Here is an 18,884-nt window from a genome sequence, read left to right on the forward strand (position 1 = left end):
ATGTTGCTGTGTCCGTTTATACTTGTTGTAGTTCACTTTATGTGTCATTGCTGAATGTAAACAAAACAAACAAACCAATGTATGACGATAGAAAATTGTAATTAATTAAAAAAGTATAAAATTTACAGATATGAGACATAGTTAAAAACCTATTCTCATACCTAAGGAACGTGTCTGCAAAGTTTGAGTTTAAATGGTTCAGTCGTTTAGGAGGAGTTTGAACACTAACACCGTGACACAAGAATTTTATAGATATAGATTCAGGTCTTTGAGTTATTGTCCGTTTTCTTTCAATTACTAGGTGAAGTTCACAGTCAAGATACGTTCTAATATATAATTTACTAGCTGATTAACCCGATTTCATCCGGGTGGAAAAAAATTCAGACTGAAGAGTGTTTTCAATCAGTATTTTGAGTTTTATACTCTTGAATTTTCACAAAAAGCTTCAGTTTAAAGCTAACAAATTGATGAGATTCCCGGACGAAATCGGGCAATTTTGCTAGTTCAAGAATAAATAAAAGCCCTTTAAAGAATTATAAATGAATTCTTTTGCCGACTTCTTATTGCATTATCCGATAAGATTGTTTTTTTGGTAAGTAAAACAGCTTCAAAATATCTGAAAAAAAGTCTCGGACACAAGTCTTGGACACTTGTATGGAAAGTGCTGGACTCAAGTCTCGGACACAAGTTTTAAACACTTGTATGGCCTCGAACACAAGTCTTCCATGCAAGTACTTGTATTAAACGTGCATGCAAGTTTTTAAAAAATCGGAAAAATTGCGTGTCCTTTCCATGCAAGATTGTAAAGAAAACCCCAGATTTTTGTTTAAAAATTTGAAAAACCTAGCGTGCAATTTTTTAAAAAATCGGACAAAATGCGTGCAACTTCCATACAATTTTATCAAAACTCCGCAAATTTATGTTCGTGTTTTTTCAGGCGTAATTTTCGTGAAAATTGCATGCAACTTGCATGCAAGTTTTGCCCACTTTCTTAAGACTTGCATGCAAGTTTTCCCGGAAATGCTTCCGAGAAAACATCCCGAAAAAATTGCATACAAGTTGCATGCAAGTTTTCCCGGAAGTGCTCCAGAAAAAATGACATTTGACAGCTGTCAAAATTGACATTTGACATTTGAATGAATTTGATGAATTTTCACGAAAATTACGCCTAAAAAACACGAACAAAAATTTGCGGATTTTTCGATAAAATTGTATGGAAGTTGCACGCATTTTTTCCGATTTTTTAAAAAATTGCACGCTAGGTTTTTCAAATTTTTAAACAAAAATCTGCGATTTTCTTTACAAACTTGCATGGAAAGGACACGCAATTTTTCCGATTTTTTTAAAAACTTGCATGCACGTTTAATTCAAGTGCTTGCATGGAAGACTTGTGTTCGAGACTTTCCATACAAGTGTCCAAGACTTGTGTCCGAGACTTGAGTCCGGCACTTTCCATACAAGTGTCCAAGACTGGTGTCCGAGACTTGTATCCGAGCATGGAGAGGACACGCAATTTTTCCGATTTTTTAAAAACTTGCATGCACGTTTAATACAAGTACTTGCATGGAAGACTTGTGTTCGAGGCCATACAAGTGTCCAAGACTTGTGTCCGAGACTTGAGTCCAGCACTTTCCATGCAAGTGTCCAAGACTTGTGTCCGAGACTTGTATCCGAGACTTCTATAGGCGTCTCCGTTTTTCTTCGCTTCCCATTTTTAAACGACTTCTCTTTCTGCAGCGTGACATTATCGATAAAAACTTAAAATTAATCGATTACTAAGGAAAAATGAGATTTTACAAAGATCATCTTGGTCGACAACAATCCATAGGAAGCAAAGTTTACTCGTGCCTTGCTTGGCACTTCTAGAATTAGCGCAACTACCACAAGGACTCCGCGGTCGTTATGTCCACCTGTCGATCTAATGAGTTTGTGTACGCCATATCCCACTTTTCCATCCCTAGCAAACCTCATCAAATCGGGCCTGGAAAATAGCATTGATACCGGGAGAAGTGCTTCACATTGCGATACGATTTTCTTTACCATTTCTTTCTGCTGACGAATGGGAGGACACCCACCCAGGACACTTTGGACGATTCATTGGAGCAAGGTTCGTTAACGCAGTTAGCTTGCGGCACCGAGTGCCTCCGTACACTTGCGTCGTGTACTCTTCCTCCAACTCTTATGAATAATAAACAGCTGAGAAAGAAGGCCGAGAGAAAGGTCCTTTTCGCAGGGAAAACAACGAATGGTTGTGCAACACCGGTACCAGCTGTTGGTAATTGTTAAACCTTCGGAAAGCAGGGAAAATGCACCACCGATTAACGGTCGCTGATGATAGTTGCTTCCCCCAGATCCCTCCCCTGGCACGTAGTTTTCAAGTGGAAAAACACATCGGTATTTGAGTCTGGGCTTCCTTGAAAATGATATTTTTAATACTCGCTGCTTTTCCTTCATTCTCACGTTGCATGCTCAGGCAAATGCAATCGTTGCCTTGGTCAATATGTAAGATAGAGATTTTTTATCGTGTCCTGCAATGTACATAAATAGAAATAAAAATGAAAAAATTGTTAGTTTTGTTTCACAATACATAAAATGAATGTCAAAGGACCGCACTGACTGACTTCAGACTGAGTTTCAATTGAAAAACATCGGACAACGGATTTTTAAAGCACTAAATTATAGAATTAGGTAATTCCGAAACCATTGCATCCGTGTGTTGTGTCACCTTTTGCATGACCTCTCGTGTTTCCGATGGTATCCACAATGTGGGCTTGCGTTTAATCATTCAAACCTTCATACACACGTCATCGACGACCTGGGTAGGCCTGTATTTATTTCCAAACCGTATGCTACCGGGGGGAATTCGCTGGGGCATCGCTGGAAATTTTTCGTTTTGGTCGCGCGAGTGATTTCGCATCGATCCGTTCGCTCCGGCCCCGTGTGATCGTCCGTTTGTTGAACGCGCCCCCTACGTCAGCACTATCGATTCCCGGGAGTCCTCCGGAACAACCCCGGAAGGATGCAACACGACTCTGTCAAAGCAGGCGACAACGTTTCATTCGACTCGAACGAAGTAAGCTGGGACAGAGAGGGAGAACACAGGGAGAACGAGTTAAGGGTGATTAGAGTGTCCGTTTCTAGCACATACATTAAAGTGGATCATGACCACCAGGGTTTGGTTTGTTATCACCCGCGGGGATCAGGTTTGTCGTGAGGACACACATACACACCAGTCGTCACCATTTAAGTTTACTCCGCAGGAAAACCAGAGGACAAAAGGATATACTACATTTTGTGGCAATTGTTGGCCTACACCTTACAATGGTTCTTGTCTATTTAATTCTAAAAGAAATCACCTATGCTGTGACGTATGATGTCTGTACCTCCCAGCATTATGTGGTCCAATTCCAATTACTCTAGTTACCCCACGCGTTGAATGTTGTGACGTTCAACTATTGACTGTCCAAAGACTGATGAATTGAAATGATGTCAACGACTTAGCTCCTAAAGGGACGCCAGCACACTGTATGATATGTAGTGATGCTTTTAAAAATATACTACAAAACTAAATTAAAAATAGTAAAATGTAGTTCTTTCTTAGTTCAATCAAGTTCGAAGATAGATTTCTCTTTTTCCAAAAATACAGTAACGCTTTCTATCATGAAAACGTTATCAGCTTAGCCAACAGTTATCTCTCAAAATTAAAACCAGTTGGTTCCTGTCCAACGATATCATTACAGACACTTTTCAAGCGCATTATCAGCTGTTGGCACGAACTGTGGATGTGGATGGCATGGTTAAGCTATGACCACGACCAACCAGCTGTAGAGTGTGTGTGGGGACGGACGATGTTGGTCTCGGAAGAGAGTCCAACGCGGGCCCATCCCCACGGTGGTACGGGATTTCCCTCACACGCTCATCTTCACCGTCGTGTGTGGCGGATTTCGCTCTCACAAACGCGCGCGTTTTGTTGACGACCGCGTCGCGAACGCAAACAAACCACGTTGCGAACGTTGTGTTGGCGACGTCGTTCGTCGTTAGTTCATCGCTCGGTGAAGCCGGCATCGGTCACAGGGAAAAAGAACGGAGTCGATTCAGTCCGGTTGAGAGTATCCGCGTAGCACATTTTGCCATCGTTTCGTTGTTGGTGGAGTGGGGAAAGCCCTCAAACCCCGAGGAGTACAAGGGTGGGATTTTCGCACGTGTTGATAACCCGATCGGGTAGAGTAGTGCGTAGTGATCCTCTTCATCAAGACAGTCATCATCACAAGGTGGCAAGATGGTAGTGGAATCTAATTTTCTAACAGATTGATAATCGTCACCGGACGACCGTGAAAAGACTTCCGAAACATCTGTGCATAATTATTCTATTAAATTCACGAGCTATTCTTATCGGAGCCAAAGGAAGGACTCCATTTGTCTGCTACGTCAGTGTGCGTTTATGCGATTAGAAAAAAAAAAGTGAACCGGACATTTTAAAAAGAGTGGTACCTAAAACGATGTCGTCGTCGTGGCGTGTCACTGTCTCGGGCGGGTTAAAATTAACATACCGTCGAGTGAGTAGTGAGTAAAACTATGTAAAACACCGATCGATGAGAGGAGGTTATTCCTTTTGCATGCCAGTCGGTACTCCAAAGGACGGCCAAACGAAACAAGGACATACGCACGCAGTTGCCAACCGGTAATCGAAACACGATCCACCAACCAAGTGTCGCGGATGGTCTTGCTTGGCAAAGCGAAAGAAAGGAAAACGGACCAAATGGGAACGGGGTGTCGGAAGGTCGGTGGTTGACAGCGGGAATTACTCTTAGATATATTCCACTGATAACGCGCGGGTGAACTTAATGAATCCCGCCAGCCGTTGGGAACAACGAGAAAAAAAGTACGGTGTATCCGAGGGAGTGTTTTTCTAGTGCTCGGTTCTAGTATTGTCCAGAAGTCCTCGGTAACGGTAGGTTCCGTATTCGGACCAACGGGAACTAGGTCGAAAACGCGGGGTTGTGGGAGCCGGCGTCGGGGGAAACGAACCTCGTCTATCGGTCGGTTCGGCCCATTAGTTCAGAACGCGCCTTTTGTGTGAGGTGTCCTTTTGACTGACAGTAATCGATTCTTTCGCCGGACAAAACCCCCGCCTCTTGGAGTAGAGAGGCCTCTCTGACAGTGCCCAGCTTGAAGGTAGGTTTGGGTGGCACATAAACAACCGTCCGCTATTATCTGCCCATAACATTCCGGCATGCCAGAGCTTGGGGATAACATCGTCACTTCATTTCAACCCACCCCCGCGCTTGGGGGGTTCAATGCCGATTTCTTCCATACGGTGGGCGCCTAAAAGATTAATTGGAGAAGAGGAAGTCCAACCGGACACAATCGTTAGTAGTTACGACCTGAACAGAACGTCGACAAAAGGGCTTCATTTAAAATACTTTGCAAAGGAACTATTTTCCCTTACGACGTAAGATAACACATAATTCACTTGAATAGATTAAATAAATGTACCCTCTGCTTCCGTTCGAGCAAGACTATAATGAAAAGAAATATCAGATGTTTTGCCTCTTTTCTTCTGAAACAACAAACAATCTTTTAATGAGTACACAATCTTTCCATAGAAGAGTGAAAGGCAAATCACAAACAAGCAGCACATTTTAAAGGAAAAATCTGAGGCATTCGACGGAATGTTGTTCAAGGAAGGTTAGAGGTCAGAAGCTATACCTGCATCATACCAACACAAAACTAGACTTAAAAGTTTGTTCTACCGTTTCTTAATGCAGCCCTCGTTTTATCGGTTATAATAGATTGTAATGCAACTGTTGTGTAATGAACTGCAACTGCAAACATGTTTGCACAAACCACGTTGCTCCTGATGCTGTTTATGATAAGGGATTTCGCGATAAGGGTTCGCTGTGTTGCACCATCGAGTGAAATATAGTTTCATTCTTACTTTCGAACCAACAAACAAAAAAAAGCGAATTGCGATTGTGTCAAAGACACAACATACTTTTCGAATGCGTCCCATAAAATGCCGCTCGACGTTAGGAAGGCCATTCGTTCCGCCAATATGTCCGGTGGGACGCACGTGTTCCGAATAAGAATTACTCATTCTTAACCGCTCAAGCGTAGCGTGGAGCTAAAGAAAAGAAAACAAATTGGTTGGTTGATTGCAAACGTCATCATTCCCAGCTGCAGCAATTGGCACTTACATTACTCGCTGGGCGTCGGTCATTAATGCAGGGGAACCATTTTTTTCCTGTAGTAAAAATTTTAAATCATCAAGGAACAGGTCAAATCGATGACACACATGATGCGGTCGAAAGCAACAAAAACGAGCAACACTGTCCTAGCATTGAAGGACAATGTCAGGTCAAGTTGGGAGGTTGATAACGACAAGTGCGCAAAGCATTAGCCATTTTCCTTCGCAAACAAAAATCGTTCTCCCAGTGACTTGAAAGCATTTCAGTAGCATCATTTTCCCCTGATCCATTTCACGCAACATCATTTTGTTTTGGTTGTAAGTACTTTCTTTTTTCACAAACAATTTGTCCTTCGCCTTTGTTCGCATATAGCGAACCGGGTCTCGAATGGCGCTCTGGTAACGTCTTCTGGTAACGAACGCCGGATTTGCTTATCGCACCATCTAATCGAACGGTTCGTTGTAATGTTTGCGCCACCTTGACCAAATTTAGCTGGCGACTCAACGAAAATGAGTCGCCTTTTTTCTTTCGTTTCATCAGCAACGTTGAATTTTGAACGAGTTTTCGTATACCGTGTCATTCCGGTTCGGTCACTCCAAACATTAAAAAGAGCGACGCTGGCCTCCCAGGGATTTAAGGACATGCAACCGTTCGTTCGGCAAAGTCTCGTCAAACGCAATTCAATCTTGTGGAAGAAAAAACTTAAAATTCTTTTTTTTTGTGACAAAGTTCACATTGAGTTTGCTTTTTTGAATCTGAACGTTACGAGAAGTAGATAGCAAACCTTACAAAGCAACGACGACACGAGCCAGCCTGTATCTTTTCTTTTAAATTAATTATAGAAAATCCCCACCCGATGACAAGGGGGAAAATAAAATCCCCCGTGGATATCGAACCCGAACCCAGCACGATAGAAGAATCAGTTCGCACAAAGATAAGATAGTCTCGTACTTGTGAAGGATAAATTCTGCTCTTCACACCACACCCAAATGTTGGTTAACGTTTTTGAGCAACTCTAAGCTAAAACCTTGTGACAAGCATACCCTTAAAGCTTTACAGAAAACAGTTTGAAAATTCGCTCATAACTTCCTCGCAACGTTGACCAACTTAATCTATTTTACTTTCCAACGCTGACGACGATAGCGGACAGATAGAGTGCCGCAATTATTCGCACACTGTCCTCTCTAACTTTATGCTGCTCTATGTGGCACAATTTGATAACAAGTTTCAATCTACCGACATGCAAACCCATGTCATCTCACGGAGCTTAATTACTCACTGGCAAGTCAGCCGACTGATTGTCCGCTCCGTTTGCCATGTTTTACGCTGAGGAACCGAAACGATAACGGATCGAGACGTCACGACGGTGGTCACGAGCCACTGACCGCGCACCGCGATTTGATCCGAAGGGATACATAGACCTCAGCTAGGATAGACAATTCGTACGACTTCGGACCGTAGGTGGGGTCAAATTATAGCCCTTAATCCAAAACTAGCCTTAATCCGTCGAGTTATTTGCTACCGGAAATAAACATCCCAACCTCCTTTTAACCTCCCAAAGGTAACACCACTCCTCCTCACGTGAGTCAATACAGTTTGAACGGCCTCTCGAACACAATGTCCAATGCTGGTCGAGATTGGCACCAGTCCACCGGTCGCGTAATCTAATCTTTAATAATGGTGTCTCTGAAATTTAGGGCTCCATAACTCGATGGTAGTCGGCGGAAATGGCGAACTGCGAATACATGAGCCGAACCAATAAATCACGACAAAATCATGCGAACATGAACATGGATACGGTGCTACGAAGTACATATCGCCTCCGGATACAGAAACACGGAGTGGAAGGAATCCTTTGAACAATTTCAATACAAATTGTCATGTACGAATGCATCAATGTGAATGCTTCATTTTGGTGAAAAGGCGGCTCTTTTTCCATTTCCAACCAGCATTTCTATCTCAACGGACTCAAAGGGGATTTGAATGGTCAATTTGGCCATTCGCAAGTGATAATTTACTCGAATTTCAAAAATAAAAAAGGGCATAAAAGCATGAAGTTATTAAACATTTTGATTTACTTAAATAAATCAAACTTAAATAGAACAAGATAGAATCTGACGGAATAGATTCTTTGGTGGTTTTGACCCTTGAGCCTTTAGCACTTTCTAACGAATATCGTCGATCGTATCCTTTACTAAACCTGCATAAAATTTACTTTTTGAGTTTCCTACTTCGACACCGATAAAAATGCTGTCCTTTCCGAGCACTAGTCCTCAGCAAGATCGATCGATATAAATCCATGAGTCGAAGCTTCATTTGCGTTTGAATCGCATTAATTGCCGCGAGGTTTGTGTTCCGTCGTGCCACACAGTTTCACCATCCATCATTTCCTCTTTTCCCGGTGGGGGAGTTTCCTCGAACGAGTGCATCGCACAGAACACACTCCAAACACCGTACGTCAGCCGCGCTGCACTAAATTGCATCCATTGATTGGTCAGAACGTCACAAAATCGATATGCGATGGTCATACATGCAGATTGATTCCCTTTTCCCCCGCTTCCGCCACTCGAGGACAATGGACGACATAAAATTGACCGTAGCTTGAAAGGAAAAACTGGGATTAATTATTCAGCGCAACAGTGGCGAAAGAGTGAACGCTGGAGAACTGAACAATTCCGGCCCCAGATTTAGCTCCATTCACATTGGATTCCGTTGCAAACGAGCGACGATGGCGCGCTTTTTGGTTTTATTTTACGTTCCCCAGTTCATAAAATTAATTTATCAACCCCGTTGGATGTTCAGTTCTTTTTCGCCCTCAACGTGCATCATAGTTTAATGAAACGAACTCTCTGGTGAAATTTCTCCCATTGCTTACGAAACGGAAGCATGCGAGTTGTATGAAACACTGGCGAATGAAACATTCATGTGATGACTGTTCTACGTTCTACGAAACGGTTTCTCGTGCTCTTAAAGCTAGACTGGCCCTGGCCATGCCGTGCCTGCGAAGGGGCAATACTGACCTTCGCTTTATGAATAAATTTAAACCCCATCGGTAAAACACTTTCTGGTGGCAGAAAAGTGAAGCAGAGCTAATGCAAACCTCCTAAACCGACTATAAATTGTGCAATTTTGTGCACCACGGCAGTATTGCGAGGAGAAAATGTATGCAAATGAACTTCCGGAGTGCGGAAGTAACCAAGGTGCACGAGCATAAAAATACTTCGTTCACGCAAAAGCATTCTAGAATTTACAGAGGGAATGTTGCTTTACTAATGGTTTCATAAGTACACAGGAAAGGTAACACGATAAACCTGGAGAGCGAATTTGCATGTGCCATTCTGTCCGATGGTCACAATATGGTGATCCTGGCTGGTCATAACCAATGGTGCAAAAAGGGTTCAAAACAGGTTTTTAGCTAGAAAGGCACAGCTTCGATTCGTTCGATAGATTTATCATGATCATATAACTGATTACGCTTTAGCGCCTGGTTTCACTGATACATGCTTTTAGTCAATCATAAACGAAAGATCATCATCACTTACCTAATAATATTGATTCCAATGCCTACTCGATCTTGTGTAGCGTCCAGCGATAAACGACGAGTTGGTTAGCGTCGTCAAGGTGTTGCTGTTTAATCAAAGCATTCCATCTTTTGAAAATAACTGATTCGCCTACTCTTCCCAATAGGAAAACGCTAACTCCAGCGAAAGTCAGCAACGATTGTGGAACTCTCTAGAACGGAAAGAACCACAGAAAACAACATTTGCCTATTTGCTATCGAGCCGAAACACGGAAAAACACACATCAACTCACCATGATCATATTCCTCTACCTAATCCTGGTACTGGCCTGGGCGTTGCTTATCATCATTCTCAAGTGCAAAAAAGCACGGGCCAAGCGGTTGGCCGAGCAGGAAGAAATGACGCAGCAGGTACACGTGGTGCAGATCGGCTCGAACCTCTACGACATCATGTCACTGCATCGGGACAACTATAGCGGGGTGTACAGCTGCATGGAGCACGGCACGATCGCGCAACATCGGCAGCGTTCTTCGGCCAGCGTTACCCACTCGAATGCGGCCTTCGTCGGTGACGATGGTGCCATCTATCCTGGCAACAGTTTGGGTAAGAAAGCAACACTTGTAGAGCAGACGAACAATAGTTTACAGAACGTTTCTACTTACACTCCCTTTTACAGCCCTGGAACCTCCACCGTCGTACGAGGAAGTGATACGACTTCCGGCCTACTATCCGAAAGTGGAAACATTTATACCGGAAATGGTTGTGCCACCACCGGCCACAGCTCGACCCCAAACGACAGCCGTCCATCAGCCCACACTGCATCGATCTACAACCAGTCACGCTCAGACGGATCGCAGCCAGACGACATCCACGCCGTTAACGGGAACGCCGGAACAACTGGCCAGCAGTGGCCGGTTGACCGAACCGATGGACGCAAATGGAAACCGCGTCAAAGTCATCCTCACCACAAATGACGCACCGGATACGGCTCCCGGTCAGATCGCGATTTCCTAACGTGGTTCCATCCCCACAGCTGGCTGTATTTTGACGCGAAAGTGACGTTAAGTGCCTACTTATGCCTCGGTCAGAAAGCGGACAGTGGGAGGCCAAAGGAAACACCCCCAACGACTGGAGCACGTTTTAACGGACTAATGGAAGCGCCAGGAAGAATCTTAGGCATATCTTGAACAGATTTTTGTTCGTTTCACATAATCAGGATGTTTTTCTTTAAAACCCTTTGCTTAAACGCACAAATAGTGACACGAGCGAGCGGCGGTGCGTCCATGTGCATGTGGCATAGAAGTATTTATTAGTAGATTTTCGATTGGAAAGTGTATGTTGTAAGCTAACGTAAAAAAACGAAAGTAAGTTAAAATGACCGTATGTTTATAAAACATATATACGCTGTGAGGAGAAATATAAAAACATAACAAAAATAACTTCACACATTACTTCGTTTTAATAAATCGGTGTTTATCGTACATCAATCCTGCTTTCTTATAGCTAAATATAAATCCTAAAACTTGCTGACTTTAAAAACATAGGATAATACCTCTCCTTTTGACGATCTTGTCGAATAAAATTTTTAAAATTAGTACTTTTATCCAAACAAGACATACTGATATAAGCTGCCGTAAAACATAAATTCACACGTATTATACTTCCATACAGAACCCTCGCATGGCACAATTGGATTAGTAGAGTAGTGAAAAGTACAATACAAAAGATCTACAACGGCTACCCTCACTAACGTACCTTCTTTTTTTGTAACATAGCCTTCTTAAGTATTTCTTCGTGGTCAAGACACCTTCTATTTCTAGTATAAATAACAATTTTTGTCCCACACAGGTTAAGCTTCCCAATTATTTACAACGATGTACATTCAATTCTTTTCCAATACCAAGTCGCTGCGTTACATATATAGAAATAACTTAAAACACTTCATGAAATCCAAACAAAATCAACAACGAAATCACATTGAATTCTACTAACTTGTGATACGATCCTTTCCCTAGAGGCTTGTGGTGGCTTGCAGTTTAAAGTATCGGCTACGGCTTTCCACATCCTGGTGAGCCGTTCGCCTCCGGTCGTCGACCGTGTAGCACGTGCTCATCGAGGGCAACCCTCGATTTTTCCCTCTATACCGAAGGTACCCCCACACGAACGCCACCAAACTGGTGATAATAATGATCGTACCCAAGCCCTCGAGCAGCACGCGTCCTCCGTGCACCGACGGGAGGCGAGCTGCTTCCGCCTCGGCCAACCGGAAACGCCGAAAGTCTGAATCCTCTCGGACGTGGTTGGCCGGCATCTCGTCGGTGCCATCGTACTCTCCTATGTCCCCATCACTGTCGTCGGCATCCTCCTCTTCGTCGCCATCGCTGCCGTCCCCATCCTGGTCCTCTTCATCATCATTTCCGTTGTCTTTCAGCAGCTCATCTCGATTCTGATCGTCGTGGCGGAAAGAGTTCGCCATGCGACCCAGATCGGAAATGTCCGATTCGTTCGTCTGGCGTGTGCTGATCTGAAGTTCTTTCTTAATAGACTTACGCTTGGTTGGATTCAGATGGGGTGGCGGTAGTGTCGCTACCTCACAGGCTCCCAAGTATTCATCCTTAGATATGTCTTCTTTCAGGATCAAACAGAATTTGTAGCTGAAACAAAAAGAGTAAATACAATTAGTTAACGATAAGGCTTTTTTCAGTATCCGGAACATACCTAGCATCGCTTTGCAAATCGTAAGCCCCGTTGAGCTTGGTGCTGTAAATATACTCCATTGTTGTTTGCTCTTCCGGTTTGACCACACACGAAACCTTCAAAATAAAAAAGAGTTAAATTAATTTCCACATTCTTATCTTCATAACTTATTTTCGACCTACCTCCGAGTTGAACAGAATAGTTTCCGGATCATCATCGTGAAACACGTACACGAAGCGACACGAGTAATCGTCCGTCCCGAGCAGCCAGTAAAGGAACACATCGCTTTCGTCGGTAAAATTAACGCCCCGCAGTTTCACCTCCTGCCCGATGTCCCGCACGTACGAGGCGTTGTTCTTCAACTTCAGCATCACTTCGATCGTTTTAAATGTATCCTCATCGCTACTTGCGTCTCCCCGTACTTTGCCATTGTCACAGCTCAGTGTATCCGGGGCTAACTGAAGCAGACCGGCCCCTTCCAGGTGTGGCGGCGTTGCACAGATCGCACCAAGAATGTCCTGGGATGCGATTCGCGACCCGGCCAGCCACTGCAGGAACGGTTTCATCGTACAATCGCACACCAGCGGGTTGTTCTCGAGCGACAGGCTGTGCAGTTGGGTCGCGTTGACCAGCGCACTCTCGGCGATCAGTGAAATATCGTTCCCGTCCAAGCGGAGCTCCTTGAGAGCGGGCAGCGGTGCAACGACGTCCGCCGTTAGGACGCGAAGGAAATTGTGCGTTAGATCGAGTATGATCAACCGGGGGAGGTGCTTCAACGACGCGCCGGATATGGTGACAATCCCGTTGTGTCCCAGGTCGAGCACCTGCAGTGAAGCGAGACCAGAAAATGCATGATCCTGCAGCACATCGATCTGGTTGTTGCGCAACGATAGCATTTGCAGGTAGGGATAAGCCTCCAGTGCCCCATTGTGAACGCTCGAGATGGAGTTTTTGTTCAAATAGAGGATCTCCAGCCCGCGAATGGCCGGTAGTGTGGTATTGCGCAGCGGTCCCTTGATGCCGTTCGCGTGTAGATCGAGTTCCTTAAGCGCCACACATGCTTCGAGTGCGCGTAAACTTGCCGGTGATTCACCCAACCGATTTCCGTTCAGCTTCAGGTGCAGCAGACTCTTAAGCGGGGCCAAACTCTTGGCACTTATGAGTGAAATTTGATTCCCGCTCAGCTCCAAGTAGGACAGCTTAGGCACAGCGATGAAGTCGGTGTTTTGTAACGATTTTATCTTGTTAAAGGACAGATCCAACCGGTCGAGCTGGGACACCGACCCGAGTGACTGCATCGGAACACTTGCCAGCGCGTTGTTCGGCAATCCGAGCGCTTGCAGTGGCATTCGAATGCCAGCGAACGCAAGCCGATGCACGCGCTTGATCTCGCCGGACGATATGACGAGCCCCTGGAGTGAGACGTTCTGGAAGATGTTCGCATCGCTGATGGTGGTGACGTTCTTCAGCGTGCAATCGAGCAGCGAAACTGAGTAAGGCGATCGTCGCAAACTGTCCGCTATTACCTCAAGACCGTGCAGATCGCCACTACAGCGCAGGGTGTGCGGTAGATCGCAGCTACACTCGAGGCTATCACTGCTCGCCACGCTCGGACACTGCCAATCGCTGAGATCGGGCATCGTCAGGGTTCCGCCGAATCGCTTGTCCAGTGCCTTTCGGTCGTAGTTCGGTTTGTTGACGAACTTTGCCGTCGACCAAGCGCTGAACGCATCTTTTGCATCACGCGACGTGTCGTCTTGCCTTTGGTTATTGGTGCTCCCTACGACGGTTCCTCCGCTCGTGGGCTTGGCATTGGTGTTAGTAGTACTACTGCTATTTCTTATGCTAAACAACTGCTGTTGGGTTCCCGACGATGGGCTTTGGTACGCTGAAGTTGACGTTGATGGCTGACTAGTGGTGGAGACCGCTTCCCGGCGCGTCTGCTTACCACTGGATCCTCCGCCTGCGACGCCTGCCGTCATGATTTCGGCCCCGTACGCTATGGCCAACAGTTGTCCCACGACTAGACATATGTAGAGTAATTGAAATCTGAAAGGAAAAAAGAGAGGAACAATCATGAAATAAGTTTATCGGTAAAGGACATTATGTTATATCACTTCCAACATCTTTCGCGTGAGTCGCTTCAATTCTGTTTCTTATTTCGCCTCTTCTCACACGTCGTTCAAAATAAAACAACTTGAACCGTCGTTGCGCTTTGATCTCCCAGGCGATTGCCATTAGACTCCGCTATTAACCGTTTCGTAATAAACGCCTCTGTGGAGGTCGACTGACGCCGGTTTCATTACGGATTCCCCACTCGATTGATGGCGCCCGGCTATGCAGATTGCCCACTTGTTCTCTGCTACTGATCCCTGCTTCCAAGTATTAGTTATCTGGCGACCGGTTCGGTTCTCTCTCCAACGGCAGCGCAAAGATCACTTTGACCCTTCGTCAGTCGGAAGTAACGCCGCAACAAAAACAAGTAATAGTCTCACACCACCGAGGCGTGAACCTCGCACTAACGAACAGGCAGTACGAACTGGAAGTTTACCACGATGGGTGTTCCACACGTTCGTCCGTCGAGTCGTCGGCCGTGTTTCGAGAAAGTGTCGATTTTGGCGTTTGTTTCCCTGATGCTGTTGGCACAATCTAGCACCGTCAGGGCGAAGGTGTTTGAAAAGTGTCCGCTGGCAAGAACATTCGATCGGGAGCAGATCTCGTCGCGTTCATTAATATCCAACTGTGAGTAGTTACCAAAGTTAAAAATTGGCGCGTACTACCCGTGAGAAAATCCCGTACTTCATGGTTTGGTTTTACTCGTATTATCTCATATAATTCCCTTGTTCTACCTTCAAACAACTTGTTGGGAAAAACACGCCAGGAATTTACCCCAGAAACCAAAATTGTTTGCAATGACGCATTAACACTCACAATTAAGAGCACTTTAACAAACTTTGCAGGGGTCTGTCTGATAATGGCCGAAAGTGGAGCCGACACGACTAAATTAACGACGCTCCCCAACGAATCCAAGAGCTACGGTATCTTTCAGGTAATTAAGTCCGATCTCGTCCACAAAGGAAGATCATATATCATATGGGGATAAAAACACACTCCTGATCGATCGCTAACATGCGATTGGTTCCATGCGGAAGAACCTTTTTCTTTAAACCCTTTTTTCATGCATTGCAGATCAACAGTAAAACCTGGTGCCGGGAAGGACGCAAGGGTGGTACATGCAATAAGGCTTGCGAAGGTGAGGAAAGATAGCAGAATTTGGGTCACTGCGGTTTGGGATTTGCTAGTAATTAATTACGACATCTTCCGCCGTTTTCTACGGCGGAAGTAGCAGTTGACACTTTTTTTTCAGTTCAATATGAATCTATTAACATCTTAATAGTCCGAGTTAAAGTGATGAAGGAAGTTCGATACTATCTCGGTGTCCGTATGGGATTATGGCACGTGTTGCCTAAGCAACGTGCTTGGCGCCTTAATTTGGGTTAATATTTACCCGTTGTTTGCTTGGATTAGCATGAAATCATTTTATCCCCTTCATTAACGTCACGGAAATCGTATGTTGTCTACAAACTTTGAACAATGCTAGACTACGAATCGCTTGCTACGATTTTTGGGTCCATCTATCGCTCGATTAATGATTTTTTTCTCTCTTTCGCATTTTACCATCTAGACTTCCTCACCGACGACGTATCGGACGACATCGAATGTGCTAAAAAGATCTATCAGGAAAGCGGATTCGGTGCCTGGAAGGGTTGGGTTAACAAGTGCAAGCAGAAACCCCTGCCAGATCTGTCTGGATGCTGGAACTAGCGCAATTCGATAATAGGGAGGGACATACTGGAGTACTTTCACGGGTAGAATACGTGGTTCAGGGAATTGAATACATTGTTTGAAAACAAAATAAATGATTTTAAATGAACACACAGCATTATGATAACCAGAGTCACATGTCCAAATCACTCCAACGCTCTCATGTAGTCAACACTTTCAATTTCCATGTTTATCACAAATGTTTATCGACACTCTCAGAGTTGCTTGGTCATAGCAAACTTTAGTACCAACTCAATTGGAAAATAAAGAGATCATGTTCTGCATTTCTTTTACCTTTGGCATAGCAAAGGAAGATCATTATGAACTCTGAAAAATTTATTAAGTGAAATTATTGTAGAACACTTTAGTCGCGGTCTCTCTATTTTCATCGCTATTTGTTGGCTGATGGGCTAGCTTTTATCGAATCTTTCATGTTTTTTGAATGGTACCTGATAAAGCACCGCCATGATATGACTTTTATCACAACAAGATCTTTCCGGATCATAACTGTCAGATAAAAGGGAATGAAACATCCAAAAGGCTACCCTATGATTCATTCAATGACACCAAGTATGGAGCTGCATAAAATATTGTTTAAAATTACTTTATCTTCTAAAAAATATTGCCTGGTTCAACCTTCACTTATTCTTGGAACTTTTTATAGCAAGTAGTCTGGTTCACGGAATCCGTAGAGAATCAAAGCAAGCGGGAAAAGATCGTCAGATCAGACCAAATAAGATGCTCGGCAACAGATAAGATTATGTGGCTTAGCTGGGTGTTTGTTGATGTTTACTTTGCACTTTCCGTCCCGGCGTATTTTGCATACCCACCGCGCTTCCGTTTCGTCTGTTTCTATCAAGTTCCTCGGAGGGAAATCCCCGCGGCAATAACGAACACACACAACTGCCCGTTGTGCAAGAGCTTATACTAAATGGAGTAATCGTTGTTACTTTTTTAACCTCTACAAACGAGGATCGACCACGATGTGCTACTGCTTCAGGTTTGCTCATCTTCGCTAAATACACTCACGAGCGCGAACTGTATCAATCAGCTCTATTGCGTTCTGACAGCATCTTTCTTCGTACAAGAACAGTTCTAGAATCTATTCTAAAGTTTTCGTTGGACCACCACGTGAATCCACCAGCTCCCCGCCTCTAAAAAATCATTCAACACAACCGGTCGGTGGTCAGCTTCTAGGTGGATCGATAAAGATGGTACAGATTCCCATGACGCACTTGCAGCCACCAGTACCAACAAACACGTACAAACACACGGGGGACCGACCGAAGGGCGCTTGGCGGGGTGGCGCTTGGAGAGGGCGCCTAGTGCACGCATTCATTCCGCGCGAAGTAAAGCCTCCGTAGTGGTGTTGTTTGCCGGTGCCACCAAAACCAAAAACCCATCACCTCGCGGCGCGCCACCACCGTTCCTATCTCTGTGCTATTGGCTTCGAGAACTGGTGGTGGATCCCGAGTGTTGCGAGCCGGGTACGAGCTAGTGCTCAAGTGGAGCGTTGAGTGGTCGGTGGTATAAAGCGCGTACGTCTGCGCATAGAAGTGGTCACATACCGGAAGCCACGCATCGGCGCGCAACTGGCTGGAAAGTTGGGGAGAGTTGCTTCCAGAACGTCCATCGCGAAAGGTACGCAACAATCAAATTAGGGCTCATCTTTACACGAGTTGATTACGTGGAACGTGCGTAACTGGAACTGATCCATACGGACGATGGTACACCGTTTGCGATATGATCATAGTGTACGATTATTGGATACCCGAGAAAAGTTCTACACCACTCCGGATAACGTTTAAAGTTCGAACTAACATTGCCACGTTAGGCGTAGTGCAAAGAACACGAAACTCAAGAAAATATTTAAAACCCGGAAAAGGTCAAAACAGCTGAAAGACCTGTTCTTCAAGGCCGGTGACGATGTGTTTGCTTCAAGCGTGTGTGACAACAGCGGTATCCACACATTTCGTTTCGGATTAAGCCGGTCTTCGCTCAGCCGCTTGTCGCCTTTTCTACAATATTTTGAACGGAGGTCTCGTCCATTTCCATACAGAATTAAACGTAGCCGTAGTCACAACCACACGCACCATTGGTTTCAGTGCCCAGTGCTTTTTGTCTTCACAGGTTACAACATACGATGAAGCTCGGAGAAGGACTAGTGCTGGCCACTTTGGCTTGCCTGCTTCTCGCAGGATCGATCAACGCTAAAATATACACCAAATGTGAGCTCGCCAAACAACTGACCGCGAACGGGATCAGCCGGACGTACCAGGGCCATTGGATCTGCCTGGCGAACGCCGTCAGCGGGCTCGATTCCACCAAAACGACGGAGCTCCCGAACCAGACGCACAACTATGGAATCTTCCAGATTAACAGCAAAGAGTGGTGCCGCGTGGGCTACAAGGGAGGCAAGTGCAACGTCAAGTGTGAAGGTATGGTCCGATTTTCAAAACATTCGAATTCGCTTGCATTTATAACAACCTTTGAATCTATGTTTTCAGATCTTGCTACCGATAGCATAACCACCGCCATCCAGTGTTCGAAACTCATCCAGCAGCAGAAGGGATTCAACGAGTGGCAGCTATGGCAAAAGAAATGCAAGGGCAAAGATCTACCGGACCTATCGAACTGCAATGCGGTTGGGTGA

The 18,884-nt window shown here is 44.9% G+C and overlaps 4 protein-coding genes across 4 annotated transcripts; 3 read left to right on the forward strand and 1 right to left on the reverse strand.

Moving 5' to 3' along the window:
• The first annotated feature begins 9,945 nt into the window (after positions 1-9,945).
• LOC131281404 (uncharacterized) lies at positions 9,946-11,049 on the forward strand. Its single transcript, XM_058310733.1, has 2 exons — positions 9,946-10,312; positions 10,386-11,049. Exons 1-2 carry the CDS (start codon positions 10,003-10,005, stop codon positions 10,721-10,723), a joined length of 648 nt encoding a protein of 215 aa, XP_058166716.1. The 5' UTR covers positions 9,946-10,002; the 3' UTR covers positions 10,724-11,049.
• Positions 11,050-11,633: 584 nt separating this feature from the next.
• Positions 11,634-14,403, reverse strand: LOC131281209 (uncharacterized). The gene is made up of 3 exons (XM_058310473.1): positions 12,589-14,403; positions 12,428-12,522; positions 11,634-12,363 (listed from the first exon to the last, which is right to left on the reverse strand). The coding sequence occupies exons 1-3, from the start codon at positions 14,386-14,388 to the stop codon at positions 11,721-11,723; spliced, it is 2,538 nt and encodes an 845-aa protein (XP_058166456.1). The 5' UTR covers positions 14,389-14,403; the 3' UTR covers positions 11,634-11,720.
• A 558-nt stretch (positions 14,404-14,961) lies between these two features.
• LOC131294737 (lysozyme c-1-like) lies at positions 14,962-16,231 on the forward strand. The gene is made up of 4 exons (XM_058322782.1): positions 14,962-15,148; positions 15,367-15,455; positions 15,596-15,659; positions 16,092-16,231. Exons 1-4 carry the CDS (start codon positions 14,962-14,964, stop codon positions 16,229-16,231), a joined length of 480 nt encoding a protein of 159 aa, XP_058178765.1.
• A 2,143-nt stretch (positions 16,232-18,374) lies between these two features.
• LOC131294739 (lysozyme c-1-like) lies at positions 18,375-18,884 on the forward strand. The gene is made up of 2 exons (XM_058322783.1): positions 18,375-18,669; positions 18,739-18,884. The coding sequence occupies exons 1-2, from the start codon at positions 18,375-18,377 to the stop codon at positions 18,882-18,884; spliced, it is 441 nt and encodes a 146-aa protein (XP_058178766.1).

This window comes from Anopheles ziemanni, chromosome 2, assembly GCF_943734765.1.
Source record: "Anopheles ziemanni chromosome 2, idAnoZiCoDA_A2_x.2, whole genome shotgun sequence".
NCBI lineage: Eukaryota > Metazoa > Arthropoda > Insecta > Diptera > Culicidae > Anopheles > Anopheles ziemanni.